The 25,872-nt window shown below is 41.4% G+C and overlaps 1 protein-coding gene across 2 annotated transcripts in view; it reads left to right on the forward strand.

Moving 5' to 3' along the window:
- The window catches only part of STAC (SH3 and cysteine rich domain), a 74,197-nt gene that overhangs the window by 38,755 nt on the left and 9,570 nt on the right, over positions 1 to 25,872 (forward strand). The window contains exons 3-8 of one of the 2 annotated variants that reach the window (XM_009981422.1): positions 7,968 to 8,068; positions 10,310 to 10,391; positions 12,147 to 12,262; positions 16,650 to 16,731; positions 21,354 to 21,418; positions 22,316 to 22,404. In XM_009981422.1, coding sequence (XP_009979724.1) covers positions 7,968 to 8,068; positions 10,310 to 10,391; positions 12,147 to 12,262; positions 16,650 to 16,731; positions 21,354 to 21,418; positions 22,316 to 22,404 — 535 coding nt within the window. The remainder of the gene's footprint in view (positions 1 to 7,967; positions 8,069 to 10,309; positions 10,392 to 12,146; positions 12,263 to 16,649; positions 16,732 to 21,353; positions 21,419 to 22,315; positions 22,405 to 25,872) is intronic. The other variant, XM_009981423.1, reaches the window with a different exon arrangement.

The raw sequence follows: 25,872 nt of genomic DNA on the forward strand, positions 1-25,872 counted from the left end.
GTCCTAGCTTCTCCCCATACCCTATTTCGTTTAGACTGACACAAGGTGGACTCGGAAACAGGATGCTCTGACCAGTCAAGGTGTCAGGTCCAGACCTGGTAGCCTTGTCCCAAATGGAGGGGTTCCTCCTCTAGCTCTCACATGTTGTTGGATGTTGCTGTACAGTGTACCCCCAACCCAAGATGCTACTGATTTAACCTACCCACAACTCTGCACATTTTGAACTGGCAGATTAAACTGTAAAAAAAAAAGAACCCAACGGAAAAATAAATCTCTTATTAAAGAGGAAAACCTTTGAAGTCAATCCCATGCTGCCATTATTCATGAAAAATTGCCTAAATTTTTGCCTAGTTTTCTCTGTGTGTTTTCATCCTACATGTCTGTTATTCATGCATAGAGTGCCTTTGCCACAGTGTTCAAACGAGCGTAGACTATCTAGTCAGGTCAAGAGAACGGTATTCGTAAAGTGCAATTTCATGTACTTAAAAAAGGAAAATTGATCTTTTTGAATCATCAAAATGACAATGCCAAGAATTAGAACAATACACAGCGGACCACAAAATTATTATGTCCTCTTTTTATTACTTTTTTGAACAATCTGTTCAGTCCTGTATTTAGCAGTGGAAAGCGCAATGGGAGGATCGCTAATAGTATTGGTAATTTTATGTGAATATTTGTGTACCAGTTAATGCATCTGACAAGTGTGCTTCCATCAACTTGAATTATCAGTCAGGCAACAGATAGCAGTGACTTCCAGTGGCCATCTAGGGTGGCTGAAGAAATCTGTGTTCAGGCTCTGATCTATAGCTCATCTGATGACCAGCTGAAGATCTGCACCTCTGTCCTCGCCATGAAGTCAGCTGGGGCAGGCAATGGGGTCCCAGCATCAGAGAAAAAAGCAGGAGGGTGCCAGGTATTAGGGCAGAGAAAGAGGGCAATTCTCGAGGTGGCAGGAAGCACCTAAGGAGGCTGAAGGCCAGGGAAGGGCAACCAAAGGGATCCCCAGCTCATCCTCACGAGCCTAATGATTTGGGGGAATTAGGCTCAGGATTTTTAACTTTAAAGGTGTGGATGTCCTGTATAGAAAATACCCTTTTCGGATCTGCTTGCAGCTCTGGACTGAAGCAGAGCAGAGGAAAGAAGAGGGTGAGCACTTCTCCAGCAGCAGCCAGCTGTGGGGGCAGGAAGTAGCCATAGAGGAATTTTTAAAAATAGTCTCCCTTTCGAAATCAGAGCTTTTACGCAAAACCAATTAATTAAAAATGAAGAAAGGGGTGGGAGAGGAGATTGCGCAAAGACTACAGGGGCATCAGTACCATTTAAGGGACTTTTCTTTCTCCTTCTAAGGTGACATCCTAAACCCCTCACTGCTATAATACTGGCCCAGCTTGCTTAAAATTCTCCATTTCCCATAAATTCTGGCACAGCGACAGCTTTCTGGTGACAATAGCAAATGCGCTTGGGGAGAAAGGGGCAAGGCACTCATTATTTTTATCAGCCTCCCACAGCAGAAGTTGAAGTTCTATGGAAAATATGTAATTTTAAATGTATTTATTTATGAAAGATTTAAATCAAAACAATTCTTGACTGGCACGTTCCTCTCAGCTGGAACGATAAAAAATAGTGGTTGGGTCATAGCTGGATTAGCTGGAGGTGACAGCCTCTCTGTGTCTCTTTCCTTTCTTTTTTCTTTCTTTTATAGGGCTGAGTCTTTTTATCCTCTCTTTTTTTTTTCCCCACTTGAGTGTAAGTGCCTGATACAGTTATCTTTAAACAGTCAGCATAACATCATGTTGTTACCAACTTTTGCAGTTTTCTTTCAAATTTCTCCAGGCTATAGGGCTCGTTCTCCCTCTCTAGCTGTTAATCTTATGTTGAGTCTTAAAACAACAGGCAAAAAACATCAACCAACAGTGCTGCAGCCATAGCTGTGCTGTCCAAGAGGATGATAAAGGTTCCCTTTGCGTGTGTGTGACAAACATAAGTCTCATTTGCGTTCCTTAGGATAAACGTCACTTTCCTGAAATACAGAGTAGTTACTAAATTACTTTTATAGGAAAGACAGACATAAAGACTTGAAATCAAATTCTGCTCTGTCTCCTCTGTCTCTCTCTGCCTCCAGATATTTCCATTCACCTATATTGAGGTGTTCTGTTTCCATTTAGGCTTCCTCCATAAAAGACTTAAATTTACAAAAGTGATGCAGTGTGTCACTTTGGTAATTTTTAAGGTCAGATTATCAGAACAGTTTAAGATTAATTTTTCCATGGCTGTTCTGAAAAACTTAGCCACTGGTTTAGATATTCAAATGAGAGCTGACCCAGTCATAGTGCATTTCTAGCAAGGCATTATTAAACATGACCTGCTTCTAAAAACAATGCATCCTTCCAGTGCTGAGTGTCTGGATGCATTAGCTGGTATCTGAAGAAAATGACTGCAGCAGAACCTCATTGGTAAGTTTAAGAGCTACTCAGGTATCCTAACATGAAATTTTCTCATTTGCTTCCAGTGAAACACTGCTTCTTTTGTAAGTTTTAGCTTTTACATTTGCAAAAGGAATATCAGTCTTTACAGACTGAGAGATAATTTATAGATACATTAATGCATAGGGCACATTGGACATATGTGCAAATGTATGTGTGAGGGTTTTTTTCCTATATGAGATCATGTTTTTCGTCATGAGCCAGTAATGTGTACAGGCAGCCCAGAAAGCCAACCATATCCTGGGCAGCATCAAAAGCAGTGTGGCCAGAAGGTCAAGGGAGGTGATTCTGCCCCTCTACTCTGCTCTCATGACACCTCACCTGGAGTACTGCATCCAGCTCTGGGGCCCCCAACACAAGAAGGACATGGACCTGCTAGAGGGCGTCCAGAGGAGGGCCACAAAGATGACCAGAGGGCTGGAACACCTCTCTTATGAAGAAAGGCTGAGAGAGTTGAGGTTGTTCAGCTTGAAGAAGGGGTAATGGCTTTAAACTGAAAGAGGGTAGATTTCAATTAGATCTAAAGAAGAAATTCTTCACTCTGAGAACAGTGAAGCACTGGAAAAGTTGCCCAGAGAAGCTGTAGATGTCCCATCCCTGGAAGTGTTCAAGGCCAGGTTGGATGAGGCTTTGAGCAACCTGATCTAGTGGAAGGTGTCCCTTCCCATGACAGGGGGTTGGAACTAGATGATCTTTAAGGTCCCTTCTAATTCAAAACATTCTATGATTCTAGGAATTTCATGACTACATTGACAGTTATGTTTATGGGCATTACGAGTCAGCTAAACATGTTCAGTGCTTTCCATTCTAAACCCCCAGTTTTAGCAGCTTGCAATTTTTACAGCTTAAATGTCAGCATCTGGGCCAAATAATACTATATTAGAGACACCTCTGGCAGTTTTACCCATTAATACCTCAAATGGGAGCCATTCCATCCAAGTTTTGGCAAATGTGCTCATGTTGCAAGGCATAAAGAGACAAAGACAGTAAGTCCATAGGAAAGACCATGAGGCTATTAATCACCTTTTATTTGGAATTAAGCTAATGTGGTACTCAAGAGATGATGTTTAAGGACAAAAACTGACCAATGACAGTAAAAAAGAAACATTGAATAGAGCTCCCCATTCATTGAACACTGTCCAGTGGATGAAATAGTGTGACCTGAATAAAAATAGTGACAATCACATCCCTAGATTGCAATCAAAAAGTGACTGGGAAGAACCTTCGTTCTGATATGCTCAGCATTTAACAATTTGATCAAGTAACCTTAGTAAGAGGGTGGGAAGGATGATTACTTTTTGAAGGTAATAACAGTCCATCAAAGCTGTTAGTCTACTCCCGCTTTGAACGAAAACCAGAGAAAAAAAATAGCCCACGGTGAAGACCATGGTGAGGCTGGCTGTCCCCCTGCAGCCATGGAGGCTAACGGTGGAGCAGAGATCCACCTGCAGCCCATGAAGGACCCCACACCAGAGCAGGCTGATGCCTGCAACCCTGTGGGAATCCCGTGCTGTGAAGCAGGTTCCTGGCAGGAGCTGAGGTGCCGTGGAGAGAAGCCCACGCTGGAGCAGGTTTGCTGGCAGCACATGTGACCCTGTGGGAGAACCATGCTGGAGCAGTCTTTTCGTGAAGGACTGCATTCCATGGAAGAGAATCATGCTGAAGCAGTTCACGAAGAACTGCAGCCCGTGGGAAGGACTCACGTTGGAGAAGTTCATGGAGAACTGACTGCTGCAGGAGGGACCCCACAATAGAGCCGGGGAAGAGTGTGAGGAGTCCTCCTCATGAGGAGGAAGGAGCAACAGAGACAACGTGATGAACTGAAGGCAACCCTCCTTCCCCATTCCCCTGCACCACTGTGGGAGGAGGAGGTAGAGAAAATAATAAGTAAAGGTAAGCCTGAGAAGAAGGGAGAGATGGGAGGAAGGTGTTTTAAGATTTTTTGTTTTTATTTTCTCATTATCCTACTCTGATTTGATTGGTAATAAACTAAATTTCCCCAAGACTGTTTTGCCCATGACAGTAATTGGTGAGAGATCCTTCCTTGTCCTTATCTCGACCCACCACCCTTTTGTTATATATTCTCTCCCCTGTCCAGTTGAGGAAAGGAGTGATAGAGTGTCTTTGGTGGGCACCTGACATCCAGCCGGGGTCAACCGCCCCCACCATCTCAAATATAAATGCTCTCCTTACTCTTCTACATGCTTCAATTTACAGAAAGATTAACCCATTGGGAACAAGCACACCACAGAGAGGCTTTCAACTTCAAACAAGCCCTAGCACCCTATGGCAGATAAGTGAAATGATACAAATTCTCCTCAGTCTGCCTTGTGGTGGTGGTGGTGTTACTACTATTATTATCATTTATTAACATATTATTTTTTACTTTTAGTCCTTAATTCCACTTATTTTCTGCTATTTAATGCATGTTCAGACCAAATCCCTAGCTTTCTCATGCTCTCTGGGGGAATTTGTCAGCAAATATTGTTTCAACACATTGCTATATCCTGTGCTACTACTTTAAGCATAATGAAATACCTCACTTAAACCAGCGTGACTATAGGTACTCACTCAGCTTTACATAGCTTGTTTGCAAGATCCGTGTTCTGCCTGCTTTTTCCCCATTTCAAACTACCAGGATGCCTTCCAAAACGAGCCCCATTCAGGCAACTGCAAAGCCAACAAGCTTGCTTACATGGGAGGCCAAAAACTGGTGCAACGAGTCAAACTCTTGTCTCATTTACACTTATATCTAATATGAATCTGTGCTTCTTCATAATGTTCCTCAGTTCTGAAACTCAGGAACTTTTGAATCAGATACATTGCCAATATATAGTTGTCTAATCTCTGGCATGCATTTTTGAAATAGCTTAGCCATGATTCTGTGAGGGGGTTTGATTTAGGTGGTGGAGATCAGAAACTGAAGAAAGAATTATCCTGGGGAGGAAAAGAAAATGTGTCTTGCAGAAATGCCATTTTCAGAGCTTGAGAAAGGGTAGTTAAGTGTAAATACAGAACAAATGATGCTTCTTCTTTAAGCCCTTTAGTTATTCCTCAGTGAGAGGCAGGGAGATACATGCAAATTATTTCCAAGTTGCCTAGTCCCACAGTAAACTAAGTAGTCAGAAATGACAATGAATTAAAGATCGAAGCTTTTGGTAGTTATAGGGAATTTAATTTTGATGTAGACTCAAGTGTATGACTGAAATACTTTTCCTCTCTTTGAAGCTGCTATTTACCTAACCGCAGTTAACAAATGGCGTTCAGCAATAGAAATATTGTGTTGCTCTTTTGTAATTTATCTTACTCATTTTCACATGAACACAGATATTTGTTCTGAAGAAGGTGGGATTTGATTTTTGAAAGTAGCACAGATACTTTGCATTCATTTTGCACATCATTTGGATGCACAGCTCTGACAAATGTGTATCTTCTGTGATGACACATTTATAATATGTAAGGACCAATATCTGCCTTGTAATGTTAACAACAAAATGGCTGGAAGAGCTTAACACAGCCAGCAGAAAGGACTGTGAGACTGACTGCATTTTCAGCTGAGTCTCAGAAGTAAGTTGGTAAAGCAGGTAAGAGTTATGCCGGTACAGATCACCATGAGATAATTAGACCCTGTGTAAGCACTGACACTAAATATGCGTTGTGTAAGCAAAGCATGATGTCATTTTCCTTCTTTTCATTCCACTCTATAAATATAATTTAAAATGTAGAGGAAGTGCTGTTTTCTCGCTGTCAGTTGTTGACCATCAGCAAAGGTGAGTCAACATCTCACCGTAAGTAATAAAAGCACAAAGCCTCAGAAATCAATATTGGTTTGAGCATGCGTTATTGAAAAGAAACTATAACTGAAAAAATCCTCACAGCACAGTAACCCTAGTGAAACCACACAGAAAAAAATCCCAACAAAACAAAAAAAAACAGGGATGTGTTCTTCTAGTAAGTCCTGTATTTACTACAAAAACAGGCTCCAGGAACAAGGCTAGACATCTGCACATAGCTGAGCAGTGAGGTGCCGTGCATCAGCTCAGTTGAGAGGGGCCAGGCAGGCAACAAGCAGGGAGCAGGCACTGACCCCACTCCATGGGAGCCCTGGGGGTGCACCCTCCACTCAACCCCGTTCACTCCCCATCTCTTTAGCAGTCTCAGTAAGAAGACTAGACTGAGAGGATGTCAGTTCTCTGTCCTATAAGAAGTGCACAAGTGAAACATCTGAGCCTGACTCACTGCAACCGCCCTGAGCTCCTCTAACCCACCTCTATCTGGCTTGAAAGTGGCTACTTCAGGGACCTCTTCCCTTGAAAGCAGTCCTGTCAAGGCTCGAGTTTTTTCACCAATTTGATGAGTCCTTCCCTGGAGTGCTGCTTTCAGACGTAGCATTTCACTGAATGAAGTCAGCAGCATGTACATGGTGTTGACTACTCAAATAACCAAGAGCTACATGAGTACTTTCAGATGCAGGATCCTTCTGACTAATATTCCTCTCATGTCTGACTAATGAGGGCTGGTTAAAATGTCAAGAGTTTTTTGGGGTTTTTTTACTACCTTGTTTCTTACTCATTCTCACAGTAGATGATAATGAACTGACATGTTGTTTACTCATTCGTTTGTACAGTCCTGTGGGGATAAAAGAGTTGCTGCAGCTTAACCACTTCTGTGTAGTGTAGGAAGTCTGATGGATGTATGAATAAGAGTGACTGTTCCTGCCTGGAAGCAAACAGACTTGGCTCTGTCATTTAAGAGTAGGTCCACACTGAAGATAATGCAGAACTACTGTTGCCCAAATGGGAGAAGTCTGCTTCAGTACAGCAAAATTTCTCCTGGAGCTCCCCTACCTGCAGCTCTGAATTTTTCCACTGCCAGTGAAGGAGAGCAAGGTCACACCCATGGCATCCTCACTGACTCTCTTGGAGATGTGCAAAGAGCCCTTCCTGCACCCTCTGAGCACTGACCCAGGGAAGCGAGAGCAGCAGTCCCCAGGCACATGAATGGGCAATGGTAAAGGAGCTGGCTTAGCCCTCCCACACATCTCTGGAGCTACCTCTCACCCACCAAACCTGGACCTCCACTGATGGCCTGGCTTCCCAGCACAGCTCCAGAGCCTGAGTGCTCCTTCAGTGGAGCTTCCATGGCTCTCATGCCAAGCCCTTGCAAAATAGCAAAGGGATTTTGCTTGACATTTGTGAAGCAGAAACATCACTGATCAGACTGTCATACAACAGAGCATAATCCAATATATACCTAAAGGCAGCAATAGCCTAGGAAAGAGCCTGGGGGAGAAATGCCTAAAATGGAGAGGCTGTAAAGAAAATGCATGTATAAATGCATACTAAAAAGAGTAGGCAAGGTGAAGAATGCTGTCAATATTTACTCTACTGCAACTGACCTCCCCATCAGCTCTTTCAGGTCATTTGTTAAATGCATGGAAACTATTGATTTTGTCTAATAAAATCATTTCCGTGCATTTCACAGGGACGACCGCTAAGCATGGCCTGCGCTGCAAGGCTTGTAAGATGAGCATCCACCACAAGTGTGCGGACAGCATCGGACAGCAGCGTTGCATGGGCAAGCTGGTAAGTGAGCAGGGCAGGGCAGCAAGTGCAGTGGGAGGCACCAGCTTGTGCTGGAGCCGCTTACTTCATGTGCCTGGCCCCTGGCTGACATTTAGCGGGTGCATTAACAGAACCGACACCAGATCACTTTACTGAGGTGGGCAAAGTACAGCCAGATGGTGTCTTGTTATCAGTTTGGGCAACTGCTACCGCTCAAGAATCTGAACAAAAATGGAACACAAATCTAGTCTGCTTTGTGGATGTAAAAATATAGTTATATTATCCAAATTTAGCTAAATAACAGAATTAATTCCCTTGATTTAAACTGTGCTTGCTGTAATGTAAATCTCTCGAGGAATGCTATAAATTAGTCAAAATATTTCAATGGAGTTTAACAAATGAAAAATCCTTCAGATTATACTTTATTGTTTTTTCCACTGTTAGGGCTCAAAGAAAAAACATAATTCATCTTAAAAAGTGGATCAAAGGATATTTCACAAAGAGACACTACAGAGTTTGAAGCAATCACTCAGTAGGAGAAGCTGGGAGGAGACCTGCCCCTGTATGAACACAGCACCTTAGTGTCTGGGTCACCTTCTGAGCAGCAAATTCTCATTATTGGCAAAGGCAGGACAGTGTGTTTAAAACAGTTCTAACCCAACTTGATAACTTTTATGAGAATACAGTTATTTTGGTTACTTTTGGAAAAAGAACTTGGGAAAACGACCATCTGGAATATAAAAACTGAATACATGTATTCATGTTTCAAATGCTCTGATTTGTTGCGACCTGAAGGCCCCTGAGACAAATATGAGCAAAAACCAAAGAGTTTCACTGTGTTAAATAATGAAAAAATGCAAGCATTGACTTTAAAAGGGCTAGAAAACCTACCTTTCACTGGAAAGACCTTTCTGTATTCAGTGAAAGTTGTTGTTTATACACCTGAGGCAAATCTTAATGCATTTAAACTATAATCATAGTCCTAATGTGAGGCATTCTGGTATAGGAAGTTGGTCTTTGAAGAGCTGAATGACCTCATTGCAAGGCCTGGACAAGCCAAATATTAAATCATGTGAATTGTTTCACACATTTCTTGATTCCAGCCTCAGCTCTGTGGTCTCTAGTTTACAAAAGCAGAAAAGTAGAGGCCAAATTTACAGCAGGAAGTCATCCAGCAAAGTCACGGGAGTTTAATGAGCTAATGTTGTGTCTGAATCTTGTTTTGGGGCAAACCAAGGCTGGAGAATCTGAATTCCTCTAAGAAACCAATTTTTTCAATGTCTCCCTCATTCTTTCTCAATCTATACTGCAGCTTATTAACAAAAGAACTAGTTGTCTACCTTTTTTTTATGTGTACTGAACACAGGATATGGAAAATACGCACATCTCCATGAGGCTTTTCCACTTCTCACTGTGACTGGTAGTTCTCACAGCCTGTAAAAATTAGACATCTGAGAGACTTGTTTGTGAATCTCTAATACCTTGAAGGGCATCCCCAAAGACTTAGATGTTAGCACCTTCATTTTGGGTACTCAGCCTTTGCCTGAGATATTTGCTAGCTGAGGTAGTAAATAAAGAGGTAACAGGAAATGTTTAACCTTCTAAGAATGGGTTTTAGAGTGATATAGGGCACCGTTATTTGCCATATTGTGATATTCTTTAATGGTATAGGTTGAGTTGTTATAATGCGTTTCTCTACAAATGGACATTGAGAGAACATCTGGTGACGACTTGAGGGGTTTTTTGACTTTACAAGAGAAAAAAGCAGTTGAAGCTGCAGTCAGTCAGCAGCAAATCTTAAAAAAAATCTATAGAAAGGCTCTAAATTCCTTGGATTTCACAAATGCATGTGTGAGAACATGAGGATTTGGAGTTAGGGTGGGGAAGGATAGTCACGTGTTTAGCAAATGCAAAACAATGCAAATTCACTTTACATAAGAAGAAAGGGAGAGGGAAACTTCCCAGAACCTCTAATGATTCAACACTTCTGCTGTAATTAATTAGTGCTGCTTTTGTGTAATACAAAAGAAAAAGGGGAGATGAAAATGAGCCCCTCCTTCCACACAAATACGGGAAATTGTTTTTTTTCCAGGAGAAAAGTCAAATAAATCCCTGATCTCTAAACCCCACAGTGACTCAACAGGAGGCAAATTTCCAGCCTCGCCACACTGTTATGCCATTAGCTGAAGAGCTGAGGTTGTTTCTACTAACTCAATCATGGCATCCATGCATTTCACGTGTTTTTGCTTTCTCTCCCTCCAGCCAAAGGGATTTCGACGGTACTACAGCTCCCCCCTACTCATTCATGAACAGTTTGGCTGCATCAAAGAAGTGATGCCTATTGGTAGGTTTTGATTGCTTTTCTGTTCAGTCTCCCTTTGGCAGTGCTCTGCAACAGCAGCGGCAGACTTCCAGCTGTGGTATTTACCCTCAGCAGCCTTCCAGCTCCTTTCAGTGACTGGATGTCCTTCTGCCATCTCAGGAAAGGACCACTTCAAAGATACAAAGCTGGAAGAGGAGAGGGTGTGTTTATTGTGTGTTTCACTCAAAACCCTGTCTATATAACCTCTTAGCAGTTACCCTGTCTGTAGGAATAACTACCTGCAATCAAGGTAGGAACTTAAAAGGAAGGAAACACTGGAATATTGAGGTGAAGGTCTGAGCTGGGAAGAACTAGATAAAAGACAGATCAAAACAGCTGGAAGCATTCCAACCACTGGTCTGGCTTCTGAGGGATGTTGCCAGATTTCTTACTGTCCTTCTTACTTTTGCTTACTTTCGTTTCTTACTTTCCTCATATTTTTCCTTATTGACCGTGTCTACACTGCTCACTGTAATACCAAATTCCTGAAAAGAAACATTTTGAAATGAAGAAGTTGAGTTGATTCAGAAAATATTTCTCTTCACCAGTACTCTGACCAGGCAAGCCTGGGAACACAAAAAATGAAGCCAAAACTAGGCAGTCAGTTTAAAATTAATTGTCTAGGGACATTTACTTTGTTGTTTTCAGCAGGGTTTGGTTTTGTTTTTTTTTTTTTAAAAAAAAGTTAATTACATGTATTTCATCTAAGTTTCTCTTTCTAAAAAACATCAGTCTTTTTTGTCAGAAGTAATAGAAAAATCTAGAACAAACTCTGGCTAAAAAATGACATGTGCTTTGCTCTCATTAAAATTCAAAATCCTTTGTATTTTCTCAGTACTTTGGCCAAAATTTCCCTCCTTCTACACAGTGCTACAAATGTACTGTATTCTACGTGTTTACTGCCGTGTACTATGAGGGAGGCTGAGGTCTAATGATGCCGTATGTAGAAGAGGATTTGAACTGAACTTGCTTATGCCAATTGAAGACACCTATTTCTTTGCTATGGAAGATGACTTTTGGGGCCGGCTCTGAGGGAGAGTGGGAGTGAGAATTGAATGGACATACACCAGTGGGGGTGGTGGCCTTTCTGGCTACCCCTAGACTGAGCTGAGCAAGCTGGAGCACATTCCCAACAGCAGGCATCTACTCACACCTGCCTCCAGACCCCATATGGCCCCATACTGGGGATGTCAGTACCTTTCAAGGAAGATCCAGGCCATCCTGTTAGCCTACATTAGCCAAGTAGGAGCACTGTGAGGATAGATGGATAAAGGTGATGGCCCACCCATACCACAAGGATGCTCAGGCACAATGCAAGGTTTTTCCCTTTAAGCATCTACTGTTGAGAGCAATCCAACAGGTCAGTGGTAGGAACAGGCAGAAAACATGGATTAAACCCTCCTAGTACTTTGTCTTCCTTACCTCAGTGTAGGCAACATCAGCAGTGATTAGAGAACGAGGATGGCAGGAGAAAAGAGACAAGGCAATGGCAGGGTCCCAAAGAACCTGTGTGAGCATAGGAAGATCTTTACAGGAGCAGAGAGGCAGCAGAAAATTGTTAGCAAAAGCCAATTCCACTAAGTTCATCAAACAGTTTTTGTCAGGATAATCTCCCAACTTGTGTCTAAGCATGCTCCTCAACAAATTGGTAGAGGCAGATGTTTCTCCAAGTGGAGCAGGAACATGGCTAGAAGTATCCTCAAGGGATTGATGTATGTTTTTCTCCTTCTGTTGCAGCCTGTGGAAATAAGGTTGACCCTGTGTATGAAACTCTCCGCTTTGGGACTTCCTTAGCCCAGAAAACCAAAAAGGGCAGTTCTGGAAGTGGGTCTGACTCTCCCAACAGAAACTCTGTAAGTATCCCACACCTTTCTTCCATTTTCTTTCTGGAGGAGGAACAGATATTCATTCACAGGAGTTTGTATCAGAGTTCACAAAACTTGTATTTCAAACTGTAAAAAAAAAAAAATAGTCACTGTCAGCTTCCAAAATGAGACCAGAAAAAAATATTATTTTTGCAAACTCGGGTTTAAGTATCTGTTAGATGACTCTCGAAAAAAAGAGAAAAATACAAATTAAATTAATATTCTTCTTTTATCTGATTGGAAAAGGAAATTATATTCTTTTGATTTTGTGTACCTATGTAAAAGTGGCAGAGATATTTAACTGTCATGCTGGAGTAGAGGCATCCTGTCTGTTGTTGATGGTGAACATTCACCCTTCATAGAAGTAATAGCACTGTGTTGGAGTCCTCAGAGCCTAGATTTAAAAGTACAAGCTCCGCTGTACAAACTCAGCCAAAATTAAGCTACTACTACTGCAACAAGGCAATGGACTGACACCTCCACCTCTGCCCAGTGTAGACTCAGGAGTTGAGGCATCACAGATTTGGGCTCCCCTCTCCAAAACTCAAATACAGGCAGGTGTGCTCAGCTTGTCATATCCAGACAGGGAGATTTTCACCTTCATGTTAATCTTTGTCATTCACTCTCTCCTATCATAAAAGTCACCCCCTTAAGGCCCATGACAGAAGAGCTGGAGAAGGAGGACAAGAGCAATGATAGTTCTCTTAGCCCTGCCTTTGCTAAATCCCAATCTAGTTCAACAGCAACAATTACCAATTTCTTCCTTACAGAAATGGTTATTTCAACACTACAGGGACCCATGAGATCAGGGGCTCGTTCATGGTGTTGAAAGAACATTTCATATCCTCTCAGCCGTCATAAACAGGCACTTAAGCCTATGCTTTAGACTGTTTTTTCTTCTAAGAGATCCTCCCCACACTCCTGCCCTGAAAAAAAAAAAAAAAAAATCACACCTGAATACACTGGAGGCTAAAGCTGATAGTCATATCTAAAAATCAGACCCATACTATCTGACAATCTCTCCTGCACTCACCTCAGAATAAAAGTCACCAGGCACAGAGACATAACGAGACTTGGTCACCAGGCCTCAGTGCAAATATTTACACGTTTAATTTAAAGTTGGGTTAATATCTGTTTATGTTGAGTACAACACTGCCCTGGCACTTAAATGCATGCTTACTCATGTGGTTGAACTATAACCTCAGGTGGTATAGGTGGCCTCTAAACAGACATCCATCTGTGTCAGATGGGAAAGCAGACAAACTTAAACAAGAACTAAGTAAAATCTGCAAGGGAGTTATTAAAGGACATGTCCTCTATCCACCCTTGATTGCGCCTTAAAAGGAATTCCGTAATTTCCATTCGTTTTTAAAACCCAAAGTGACTCGACCACCTGTCGCATTGTGATTACAGTTCTTTCTTTCAGTTATTAAATTTACTTTGAAACAGAAGTTCTACAAATGTAATTATTGCTTTCTAAATCAATAAAGCCTTCTGTTGAATTATGAATGACAACTCAAGCGTAGAAATCACGAATGCTGTGTCAGCTTGCCCTAGGGAGCTGATCATAACTAGGTGGAGTGTGGGTGTAGAATAAGGAACGCAAGTTCATTATGGGAAATTCTCCAAGGTAATGAGTCTGAGAGGAAAATATAACACGTGTCAGCATTTAGAAAACAGAAAATATTAGAGAGCTGAATAAACACACATGTGAAACCATAACTTCTACCAGTGCAAGCCTGTGGATTGAGACAAGGATAAAAAACAGAGGCAGACACAACCTTGATCCAAACGATGGGGCCATGGAGCTTTACAACTGCGATGTGTGCCCTAGGAGCAGGCACTGACCAGTGACCAGAGCAAGGACATGACACAGAGCCCTTAGAGCCCAGGTTTAAAACACATCAGAGCATGTGAGCTAGCAGCACAAGTGCAGCTAAGAACGCATAGGGACTAAGATCTTTCCCTAGTGGTCCTCACTACTGTGCTGCTCTGCTTCTCTTAAAGCAGAAGCAGCAATGCAGCTATGAGGTTCACAGCAGCACTGGGGCTTTGCGGCTGGGCTGTGCCCTAGCCTTGGGAGCTGGGGAGTGCTTCAAGGTTCTGCCATGTCACCAAACCAGGGACACCAGGGACATGGTGACACCTGGGATCCTACTTCACCTTGCAGGTAGTGTTCAAGCTGTCAAAGGGCTTGCTCTGGGTCAGAGCTGCATAGCTGCTCCTGCTGAAGGTAGTTAAAAGCAGCAGCAACTAGCCTGGGAGCCATGCCCTGCTTCTACAGCCATGAAGCTTTCAGGACTGCAGTTCGTGTCTGCACAGAGTAGAGACAACCATCTTGCTCTGAACTAGCCAAAGTATTTTTAACATGACTGATCAGTGTTTTTTCAGCCTGGATTCTGCATTTCCCATAAAAGAAAGTGGCCATATGCTCCAGATTTACTACCTACTGCTTCCTTCAAAAATGTGCTTCTGCAACCCACATTTACGCAGAAAGTCACTCAAGGTGATGTAAATATGATTCCGATTCTTGTTAGTTTTTTGTGGATCAGCTTCTCTCAAAAGCAGCTTTGTACTTCTATCATTTCTATTAGATCATTTCTTATATAGCTCTTGACTTAAAAAATCATTAAAGACAACTGAAGTTACTTCAGGAGGTTTCGGATGAGGTATATACTGAAGAGACAGTCACTGTACATCCTATATGCAATAGGACCCGACAAAATATGAAGCTAATCAGCAGTTACAAAGCTAGTTTATGAAGACTGAGGAACATGCCGTAGCAATGAGCCAAAGAATAGCTGAGATGTACTATTTCAACGAAGCCAGTCTTTCCCTTCTCCACTCAGCAACTGGAATTCCCTAGGTATGCTCTACACTGACTCTTTGTTAGCATTGCTATTGCAGTGCCTTCTCATTCAGGGGTGACCTATTTGTGCAAGATGCAAGACCAACATGACCTGCTGCAAAAGGCTGGGTCTAAAACCAAGGCAGAGCAGTAAAGTAGAAGGCTCTTAAAATAGCAAGGGAAACAAGATAACCACAAGATACCTATGACATAAATCTACTTTTAACCTCTTTTTTCATTAGTATCCTTGGATGGAGAAATAGCTGGGAAAGTACTAGATAGGGGAAATAAAATTGTCAAAGTACTTTCTAAAAAAACCTTCGTTGTCAACACTAGTGAAAGGAAAAAAAAATCTGAATTGCTTTATAGATTTTCATATTTTGTACTCCCTGAACAAAAGCAGTGAATGTTCCTCATTTGACTTTTCTTCCTGTAACACAGGCAAAAGTCTACGAAGCAAGGGACAGAGCTATGCATACAGTATAATTCTAGAGTGTCATGGAATAATGAAGTTAAATCCTTCCGTGTGTCTTAAAATCCTGTTAACAAGAAATAAATAAGCTTAGGATCATACCAGGATTTACAGTTTTTCAGATGAGAGGGAGCACCCGACTCAAGTTCAATGTTTTGCCGTTTCGTGGTTATCGAAGATGTTTTACCCAAAAGAAGTCACATGTGGAGAGTTCAGAAACTGAAATTCAGTGAGGGCAGATTCAGACAAAGTTGTCTGGAGCAGCTCTTGGTTCCTGTCTGGTTATACATGGAGAAGCTGACTAATCAACCAGGGAATCCAGTGCCTTATGCAAAGTATACTTCTGAGGCTTGAGATTACGTCATCCCAAGTTTTCCTACACTGTCAAACAATGCATCCCTGATCATGATTGACATTAATATAGTACAAATAAGAAATCATAGTAATTCTAGCAACGACATTTGAGTTTCATTTTTCCCTAATCATACCAGCCAGATGACTGTTTAAAAAGAAAGTGAAGGCAGATATTTAAAGGCTGACTTCACCAACTCCATCACACTCTAGCTCCTTCTTTCACAGCATGTTAACAGAATTAGAGTCATCCTTACATTACAGTTATTTTACTGGATAATGAATTAGTGGTCAATAAGTTACCAGTCAATAGTTTCAATTAATGTCTAATCTCCTTGGTAAGCAGCTATTTAGTATACCTGCAGGGTGTATAAATTCCCCCAAGCACCTTCTATTTTATACGGAGAACCACATTGTTTAACATAATCCTTTGTTCCTTAACTTTCACTTCACTTTATACTGCAGAAATCTTTTGTACTCCAGACTGGAAACTTGGTCTGGAGTTCTTTCTGGGCTTTTACTGCTTCCTGTGAAGTAGGTATTTGTTGTGCATCACCAGATGCAATGTTTTCTGCAATCCCATTAGGCTGACTTGCTCTGCTCTGAAAGCACTCAAGTACAAAGGCTCTTGTGTGATCTTATTTCGCCTCATCACTCCCTTTTTCTGGCTTATCCCATCTCATTTGCTCTTTCTGTCCCTGCAGACAGCTGACCTGGCAGAAGTTCCTGAGGAAGGTGATAGCTCTGCAGGCACCCTTGACATAAGCAGGAAACGCAGCAACAGCGGTGAGTGCTGCCAGGCCAGGATAACATCTTCAGATGTATAGACCTGTGTGCAATCTATTTCAGATGGTTTTTTATGGCATGTCCGTGTTTTAGCAACATTATGGTTTTCAAAACGGGAGGTGAATGGGGCATGTAGTTGGTGTAAGAATTTGGGGAATTCTTTTTGACATTCAGATGAAATCCAAGCCACCAGTTTCCTTAATTTGTGTCCAGAGCCAACACTGGACAAGGTTCAGGTCCATTCCTCATCTCCTACGGTTCCTAAGCATGGCTGTAGACTTATCACTTAACATGCTTCAGTTCCACATTGGCAAAGTGGAACAAAAATAATATTTCCTTTCTCTTTCATATGTTTGACTTGTCTATATGTCTCTATACACGATAACCTCTTTGGAACAGGAAACGAATCATATAATATCCATGTGTCAGTGAAGTATCCAGCACAAGGCATCTTGATTATAATTGCAGCTCCTCAGCACTATAGTATGTGCCCAGTAATATTAATAGCCTGATTTCTTTGTCTGCTTTGCGGTACGAGAGTAATGTTTTTACAGCATTGGTGTGATGGGATTTCAAGACCATCATACCGAAGGCTTAGTAATGAAATCTCAGCCATTGAGGGATGATGTTTGTGACCCTGTTCTTGAATTCAGTCATGGTGAGAGAAGCTATGAGTACAAAGGGTTTTGGAGCACTAAGCAAAACTTCAGGCCCAAAGCATCACAGAAACTTCTCTAACAGCACCTGAAGCTCACATGAGATGTACACTACAAAAATAAATCACAGTGAGCATAGCTTTCTTCTGTTAGACCTCCAGTGCTCCTTACATGCTGCTCTCAGTTCATGTAGGTGAAATGCCAGCTTCAGCTCTCCATTCCTATTTTATGCTAACTCCTCATTCCTTTCCTCCCCTCCTGTTTTTATCACTTTTCTTCACTGTGTTCCGCCATTTCCTCCTTCTCATTTTGTGAACATCCCATCTATGTTATCTTCTTTCTTCTGAAAATTTTTTTAGGTTTTCTGTCTTGCAATTGCAAGTTGACCTGACCTGGTTAAAGATAAAGAATTCTGCCTGCTTCACATAGTTTAATCCTGCCCACCTGAGATTAATTTAGCCCTGTCTGAGTTTTCAGAGAACTTTTTATTTCATTGTCATCAGTAGTTTCATTTCTGAACCCCAAAGAAACTTTTTTCTCTGAGATCTGCATTCACTGAATGCACTGAGAGGCATTCAAGGAACTTACTCAAAGAGATTAGTTTAAAAACTCAGCATGTGTCAAACATCCAAATAACTTCCGTGGCACATTACTGATTCCTTTGATCAGCACTGGCTTTTTCACAATCCATCCTTCAGAGGCTCAGGGTATAAATTATGCATCAGTTACTCCAAAAATTTCCCCTTGGTAGACTTTTAATAAACTGCCCGCACTGTTTGCACAAACTATGGAAATCGCAGAATCCTTTTCAGACTTTAAAAATCCTCGCTTTTTTTTTTTTTTTTTTTCCGTTGCTGCTAGGGCAAACAAATATGAAAATAGATGGATTTCTCTTGTGCGGAGACGTGAACTACATACCTCTATGGTCTTCAAATTCAAGTGCCTCCTAGTAATATCCAGAGACCATGAACTAAACAGAGATTAAAAATTTAACAAAGTAAATTCAAAATGTTTTTACAGAGTGATTCACCACTGCTTTTCCTTAGTTGTCCACTGCCTCTTTAGCAGGCAGTTCCACATTAAATCCTTGATGAATCTGGTCCATTCCAGTTCTCTTTTTTTTTGGCTTTAAAAAACTTTCTTCTGCAAAGAAGATTTTAGGAAAATGTACATTTGAGATTCTTTGCTTAAATGGAAACAGCAGAAAAGACACAGCCTGCAGCAGAGTGGAAGGACCCAGAACATGTGTGGCCATGTAATGGCTCCTATAGACTCTTGCAACAACAACTTCAAGGGAAGATTCTTTCATTCAGGCCCTGACACATACACTATGAAGCAAAGCTTCCTAGTTTACAACTGTGAGATGGCATACCTGATTTCCAGCCCTGTAGCCTCCTCTAAGCCAGTTATACTCCTTCACTGCTGTGAATTACCATCCATAACAGAAATCCTGCAAGCCAAAATGTACTTTAAGTGACATATATGAGCCTGTTATCAACAGGGATTTGAGCACTTTCCCCTCCAGTCAAATATGGGGTGTTTTTCCTGCAAACCCAGGTTTGGTGAGCACTTCTCGACAAACACAAGGATACAGTCCAGCTCCCTCCCCACCTGCTGGGTCAGCTCCATGGTTCTCAAAGCTGTACAATAGTAACTTCGCTTTATTTTCTGTCACCAAGCAGAAATTGCTCCAAACATGCTGCTGAAATACTTCCACTTCATCCGGTGAACGACTTTCTGCAAGTCCAAAATGCTTCTGGTTACACAACTTGTTATTCACCCGATAACTTACTCAAACTTTTTCTGTTTGCCACCCTACCTCCTTTTCCTCTGGACACAAAAAACAAAGCATAGTAATTTGAGTAAGACCTAAACACTGCCAGATTTTAACAGTAGTATTTTACATCCCTTTATAAAGATGTCTGATATAAATACACTCCTATACTAGAAGACGTAGGAAGTTAATTTTATTTTTAAGGTTTTCCCTCTGGTACTGATGACAGTTTGCAGGGTCAGAGTCCCTCTACAACAGCTCTTGGTGAGGAGCACAATGAGGCCCCCAGGTCAACTGCTGTCACACCACCTGGAGACAACTTGGGGCATTTTCAGGTTAAATGGTGCAGGTACTAGCTCACATGTTGTCTTCACATTCACACATTGGACTTTATGACTACAATATTTTCTTTCGTTTTATCAGAGAACATGTGCTTTTTGTGTGCTCGTGGATGTGTGTCACTTTGTACAAAATCTTTCTCATGCCTGCTGTGGCTGCCATTTTACTTATCTTTCCTGTGTTACAAGAACACTATGTTTTTTTTCGATGTCTAAGTACAACTCTCTACTATCAAGGGACCTTACTGTTTCTTTCAGAAAACTTCATCAAAGACTCTTTGGTTGTAATTTACCATGTAGAATAGTCACAGAAATACATGTTAATAGAAGAAAGGGTGAGCAAATGAAAGAACAAAGGAGGAAAGAAATTCAGCAGTTTGGTGTTGCCTGGCACCTTCTTTCCCCTGAACATACGTAACTGTATCACAGAGAAACAAAAAGAGTATGCACTCAATCAGCTTGCTACTTATTACAATTTTGGAGATTTCTGAATTGTTAGAGATTACAAAATCCAGCTTCTGCTCAAAACACCTGCGGAAGTAAATGGTGGGAGAAGATGCTGATGGTTCAAGCCCCTCAAAGACTCCACTTATTAAAATAATATTCAGACTTTATCCAGAAGCAAAAAACATCAGGCAATTCTTAAAACGTGAAGGGGGAATTCAGTCAATGTATTAAAGCCACTGTGATTTTTCTAGGGAGATAACTGAGGCATCAGTCGGCTCATGAAGCAATTATGATAGAGGGTAACTGATTAGATATCAGGTATGTTAGGTGCCATGGCTGTTGTCTTATTCTGTCAGTTTCTAATTTAGTAACTTAAAAGCAAATTTTCACATATATAGTTTTGCATCTCAGAAAACCCACCCCGATTTGAAAACAATTCAGGTACCTACCTCCTATAAAATCAGAGAGAGGGGCAGCATATCCAGTGCCTCCCAAGCAGAGACTACTAGAGAGAGAGGTCAAAGGCAGCTATCAAACATTTAGAGATAGAGGGTCAAAGAAAGGATTTTTACATACAAACTTCCTGCAATATTACTCATTTATGGTCATCAGGTTTTTCAGATACTTTTAAATGGAAATCTTGCTCGTCCTAAACATAGAATCGTAGAATCATAGAATGGTTAGGGTTGGAAGGGACCTTAAAGATCATCTAGCTCCAACCCCCCTGCCATGGGCAGAGAAATCCTCTACTACACCAGGTTGCCCAAAGCCTCATCTAACCTGGTCTTGAACACTTCCAGGGATGGGGAATCCACAACTTCTCTGGGCAACCTGTTCCAGTACCTCACCACTCTCAATGTAAAAAATTTCTTCCTTATATCTAATCGAAATCTCCCCTCTTTCAGTTTAAATCCATTGCCCCTTGTCCTATCACTACACGCCCTTGTAAAAAGTCCCTCTCCAGCTTTCCTGTAGGCCCCCTTTAGGTACTGGAAAGCTGCTATAAGATCACCCCGGAGCCTTCTCTTCTCCAGGCTGAACAGCCCCAACTCTCTCAGCCTGTCTTACATGGAAATACAACATTCAGTGTAAGGAAAATGCTGCTGGATTTTAAATAGTAATGAAACTAGGGGACCTAGATTCTATTCTCAGTGCTGTACTTGTGTATATTCATCTGATCAAAATGGTTTATTTGTTGCAATTGTAAATTCTTCAAGACAGAGATTGTTTTGTGCCATGTGCCAGTGGTATATGTGGTTTTGTTGGAAGTGTAGAAGGGTTCAGAGGACATCACAAGGCATCAAAAAGTAAGGATGAAAGGGAAGAGATCAACAAAATAAAGGTGATCTTGTTGACCTGAAGAGGCTTAAACTACTCCTAAAATGTCATGTGTTTGCTTTATTTCAGTGTTTACATACTCCGAAAATGGCACAGAACACTTTGGAGAAGAACCAAAAAGTATACATTCCCCGGTATGGGCATAAATTTTGTGAGAATGCAATGGGAATGGGGAGTTATATGAAAGTCTTTTTTTTATGGATAGCTGAGGACCTTAATGAGGTCTGCCAAGACACTATTCTGGAGAAGCATCAATATCTGACTGTCATGTTCATATACCGCTTTTGGGCCACTGCCCACAGTTGGAAGCAATATACAGGACTGGATGGCTCTTTGGTTTACCTGTTATGGTCCCTTTTATATTCTTCCTTTTATTACAAATTGATATTGTGAACACAAAAGATCCAGTGGCGAGGCCGTGTCATTACAATAGAACTGCAGTAACATAGAAATCACAGATTTGGTTTGTAAAATTGTTTGGCGTTTGGTTTAGGTGCTTCTTTTCCTCCAGATTACCAGTGGATAAAGGGAGGAGAGAGAGTAGTCAGTCTTTGTGGAAAGCCCAGTGCAAGCATCTTTCCATTTAAGTGAATATCCCATCCTGTTTTTTGGACCTGTGCACTGTACAATTCTCCATTCCTAATGAGGACTGTATAGCAGACACCTTACATAATGCCAGTAATACACTACTGGGCTTGTAAGAGTCATACATTAACAGAGAGAAAAAGGCAAACTCGTTTTCAATCAAAATCTCATCCAAAAGACCAACTTGTCCAGATTTCTGTTGTATTCTTTGGAAGCCTGAAATTTGATCTTGGGGTTCGGATAATCTTATTTCTAAATGAAGATAGTTGCTGCCTTAGTGCCTCACAGTGTGTCTGAGTCTTAGTCCTCCAAAGTGTGAAATCAATGAGATGATTCTGGCTCATTTCTTGGAAGATCAGGCCCTGGTTCCTCAATATCTAACAAAGTGAACCAAATTCCTGTACAGGACAGATATTTATATTTTCTCTTTCTCTTTTTTCTTGAAGGGACCATTTTGTAAAAGCACGTTACAAATGAACACCTACGTTGCCTTGTACAAATTTGTACCACAAGAAAATGAAGACTTGGAGATGAGGTAAAGTTGATTATTTTTTATAATTTATTAGTTGATTTGACCCATGAGAACTGAGGCTCGTATGGCTTCAGGAGACAGTTCATTCTGACATTTGTACTAAACATTTTTTGTAGAGGTATCCAGTTACAGATACAAAAATATTCTCATAGATAAAAAGCTGGTGACCAACTTTTTTGGCAATAACACAATAGATAAAAAGTTTCAAAAACACATCACTTTAGGAGCTAGATGGCTTTCAGCTAGAAAATATTCAGTTTTCAGTTGCTTTTTTTCTTCAACCAGGATTTTTCAACATGGAATTCCTCACCAGCTCTCATGCTAATGCTGAATATTTTACCAGTCCTGTTTGATGTTCCCTCACTTTCAGATTATGCTTAAGAAAAGAGAACAATGTCCAGCTGCTGAACGACAGTGTTTTTACACGAGAAAGATGAATTCCAATCTTTGCAAAATAACATTATAAATAAAATTTTTAACACTTCCTTTCTACGTTCTGCATCAGTTGCTAGCACTGCAAGGTCTAATCCAAGCCCACTGAAGTAAAAGGACATCTCTTCTTTTAGTACAATTAGTTTAGCTCATGCTACTCACATTTTGTATGGTCTTGCTAGAGCTCTTGTAGTGAAATGTGTCAGCTCTCTTCAAGGCATGCCCTATATCAAAATAATCATGCACATGCCACAGAATTTAGAGAATTGCCAGAGAAATGCCCCTCTCACCAACATCTCCTTTACTGAAAGCCTTTTTCCTGTTCCCAGCTGTGCCTTCTCATCACCCTGGAACTAAGGGGTGGGATGTAAGGCAGAAATTATAAGCTTCCCTCTGATTCTGCTTTGCTGACATTTCCTCATCATTATTTTAGGAATGTCAGCTCTTCAGGAAATAACCACAGGGTATGGTGACCTTTAGTGCAACTTGCCAGCTATTCTGCTTGAGGGATTCCACTTTCCATCCTGCTCCTTCAGGAACGTGTTCCAGCTTGTGCATTTGTTCTATGAAGAGTAACACCGCTCAGACAAGCCTGCACTGAACTACCATCCTCATCGAGATATGGCAATCCAGAAAACACCTCATTCTCCAAAATTCAACTCTCTCTCATATTAGGGGAAAAAGCAACCTGCGGTCTGCAACCTGGACTGTCATGACTAACAACCTCTTTCCAGAGACACCAGCCACATTTTAGACTAGTGTTACTCAGCTACAGCAGCATTGTTTGACCCATGGCCAGAAATTCAGTAATATATAGGTTAAGGCTGTTTCATAAAGGATGCCAAATAGCTAGTAATGTTGTTTGGTCACTGCAGAGCCAGGCAGGATTCAGCTCAGTTGCATGAATTTTTCTTTAACATAGTTGAGTTGCTGGAAATGGGTTCAGCATAGTCATGTTGTCAAGACTTGGTGTCCTTGGGACCCAAGTCAGGGACCAGCTGAACACTTATCAGCCCTAACATAATGAAGGCAAGGAGCAGGGAAAGAATCTGAGCTAGGAATTAGAGTTAGGGAAGACTTCTGGAGATCTCAGCTCACCTCTGAGGGTATGCAATGGGTGGCAGACTACTGCAGCGGAGAAGTGCCAGCCTTGATTTCAGCAGCAATTAGTATTCACCACAACCTTGATCTCTTCCTCAACAGCAGGAGCAGCCAGTCAGATTTCCCAAAGCTCTGGCATAAGTCAAGTAGGACATTCCAGTAATACACTTCTAAGAGATGGCCTTATTTTACTATAAGTAGAGAGTCCAGGAGGCAGGCAACCCCAGGTTTCAGACACTGCAAGTAATAGAATAGAACAGAACAGAACATTTGGAAGGGATCTACAGTGATCATCAGTGCTTGTCTGGCCACTTTGTGGCTGATGAGCACCTATCTTGCCACCTAGAGAAATTTAGAACACTGATGCAGAGCAGACAGCTTATCCAGGATTGTGATGTACAGGAGAAAAAGATGAGATCTGAGATCTGAAAGTGATTGCAACCAGCAGTAAACACCAAGCAAGTTTCTCCCTTTCAGGGATTAGCAACATTAAGTCTAGGAAGCAAGAGTAACACAGGTCCAGTTGGGACTTCTATTCTGGAGATTAGAGACATCCATGTTAGCCTTGTGCTAAAAAATATCAGAAAGCAAAATCTGCAGGTCTTGCATCTAAAAATCTCAGTGCTCACACCACTGACATGAAGAGACTTCAGGTTCAGTTGCCATCTTTCTCTGTCAGCCAAATATATGTGCATTTTCAGAGTTATTTTTCTAACAACCTGGCCATAGGATATTTGGAGGATGAGGCTCTCTAAATCCTTCTTGTTGAAATTGTTCTTCCTTGCAGTGTAAGGGCTCCAACCATGTTACAGGCTGTTCACTTTAGAGTGGCAAGATGGGCTCCCTCAAAACCTTTTCAGGTGTTTTATACTAAATATTATCTGTAATAAGGGACTCAAATGTCCTTTCCTATGGAAGAAGTCTTTTACCACTGGGATACCAAGTTGTCCTTTTTCTCTAGCTTCCTTTCTCACCTCAGCAATATTTAATTATTCCAAGCACATTAGAACAACTTCCTGAGGAGGGCTTCAGGGAAACCCTACCCTGTTGCCCTGTTGAAAGTGCCTTTCAGTAAAAGCTGAAAAACTGGTTCAGATCATGCTGAAAGACTAAATACCTGTTTCTCCAATTTTCAGCAGCAATGATAACCATTGGGCAAGTGGACTAAAGAGGCCCAGCTGCACCCCACCTCCAGCTGCATCCTAGACAGGTCCACAGCTTCTATGCACGCTCTGGCAGAGCCTGTTAAATTGGACCCATTATCCATCACGTTCTCCAGATGAGTTTGCAAGGTCTTGTGCTGGTAACTCAACAATACAGTGAGCCTAACAGGAAATGCAAGGAAAGTTGAATAATTAGGGGCCAAACATTAATTTTATTAAGATCAAAGAAATGGCTTTTCTCAAGCAGACAGAGCTTTCCGAGGTTAATCCATTTGGAAATGGGCTGCCACTTTCTACAACACAGCACTATTATAATTACATAATAACGTTGATAAAGTGCCACCAATGGAGGGAAGGAGGTCAAATAAGTGTTCGACTACCTGCACAAAATCAGCTCAGCACATTTGGCTGTTAGCATTTTTTCATGGTTTTAACCCGGCAGGCAGCCAAAAGAAGAAGAAAATTAACTCTATCCCAGCTGAAACCAGGACACATTTCCAGCCAAATTATTCTCCTAGCTCTGCTTTGGAACTAGTCAGCTGGATGCTGATACTTAGCAATTACAACCCTGCACCACACATTATAAAGGTAAATACGTCCCATTCAAATCAAAAAGACATTCCTGGGCAGAATTATATCCCTGCTGACTAATTGCCTCTGTCAGTTAAATAGAACTATTTTCCTGTTGCCTTCCGTCTGCAATCACAGCTTGAAAATACAGATGATAAAGTGGTGTGTCCCAACAGAGTGAAATGTCCTGAAGTAACAAGATAAT

Source organism: Tauraco erythrolophus, chromosome 7 (genome assembly GCF_009769465.1).
Source record: "Tauraco erythrolophus isolate bTauEry1 chromosome 7, bTauEry1.pri, whole genome shotgun sequence".
NCBI lineage: Eukaryota > Metazoa > Chordata > Aves > Musophagiformes > Musophagidae > Tauraco > Tauraco erythrolophus.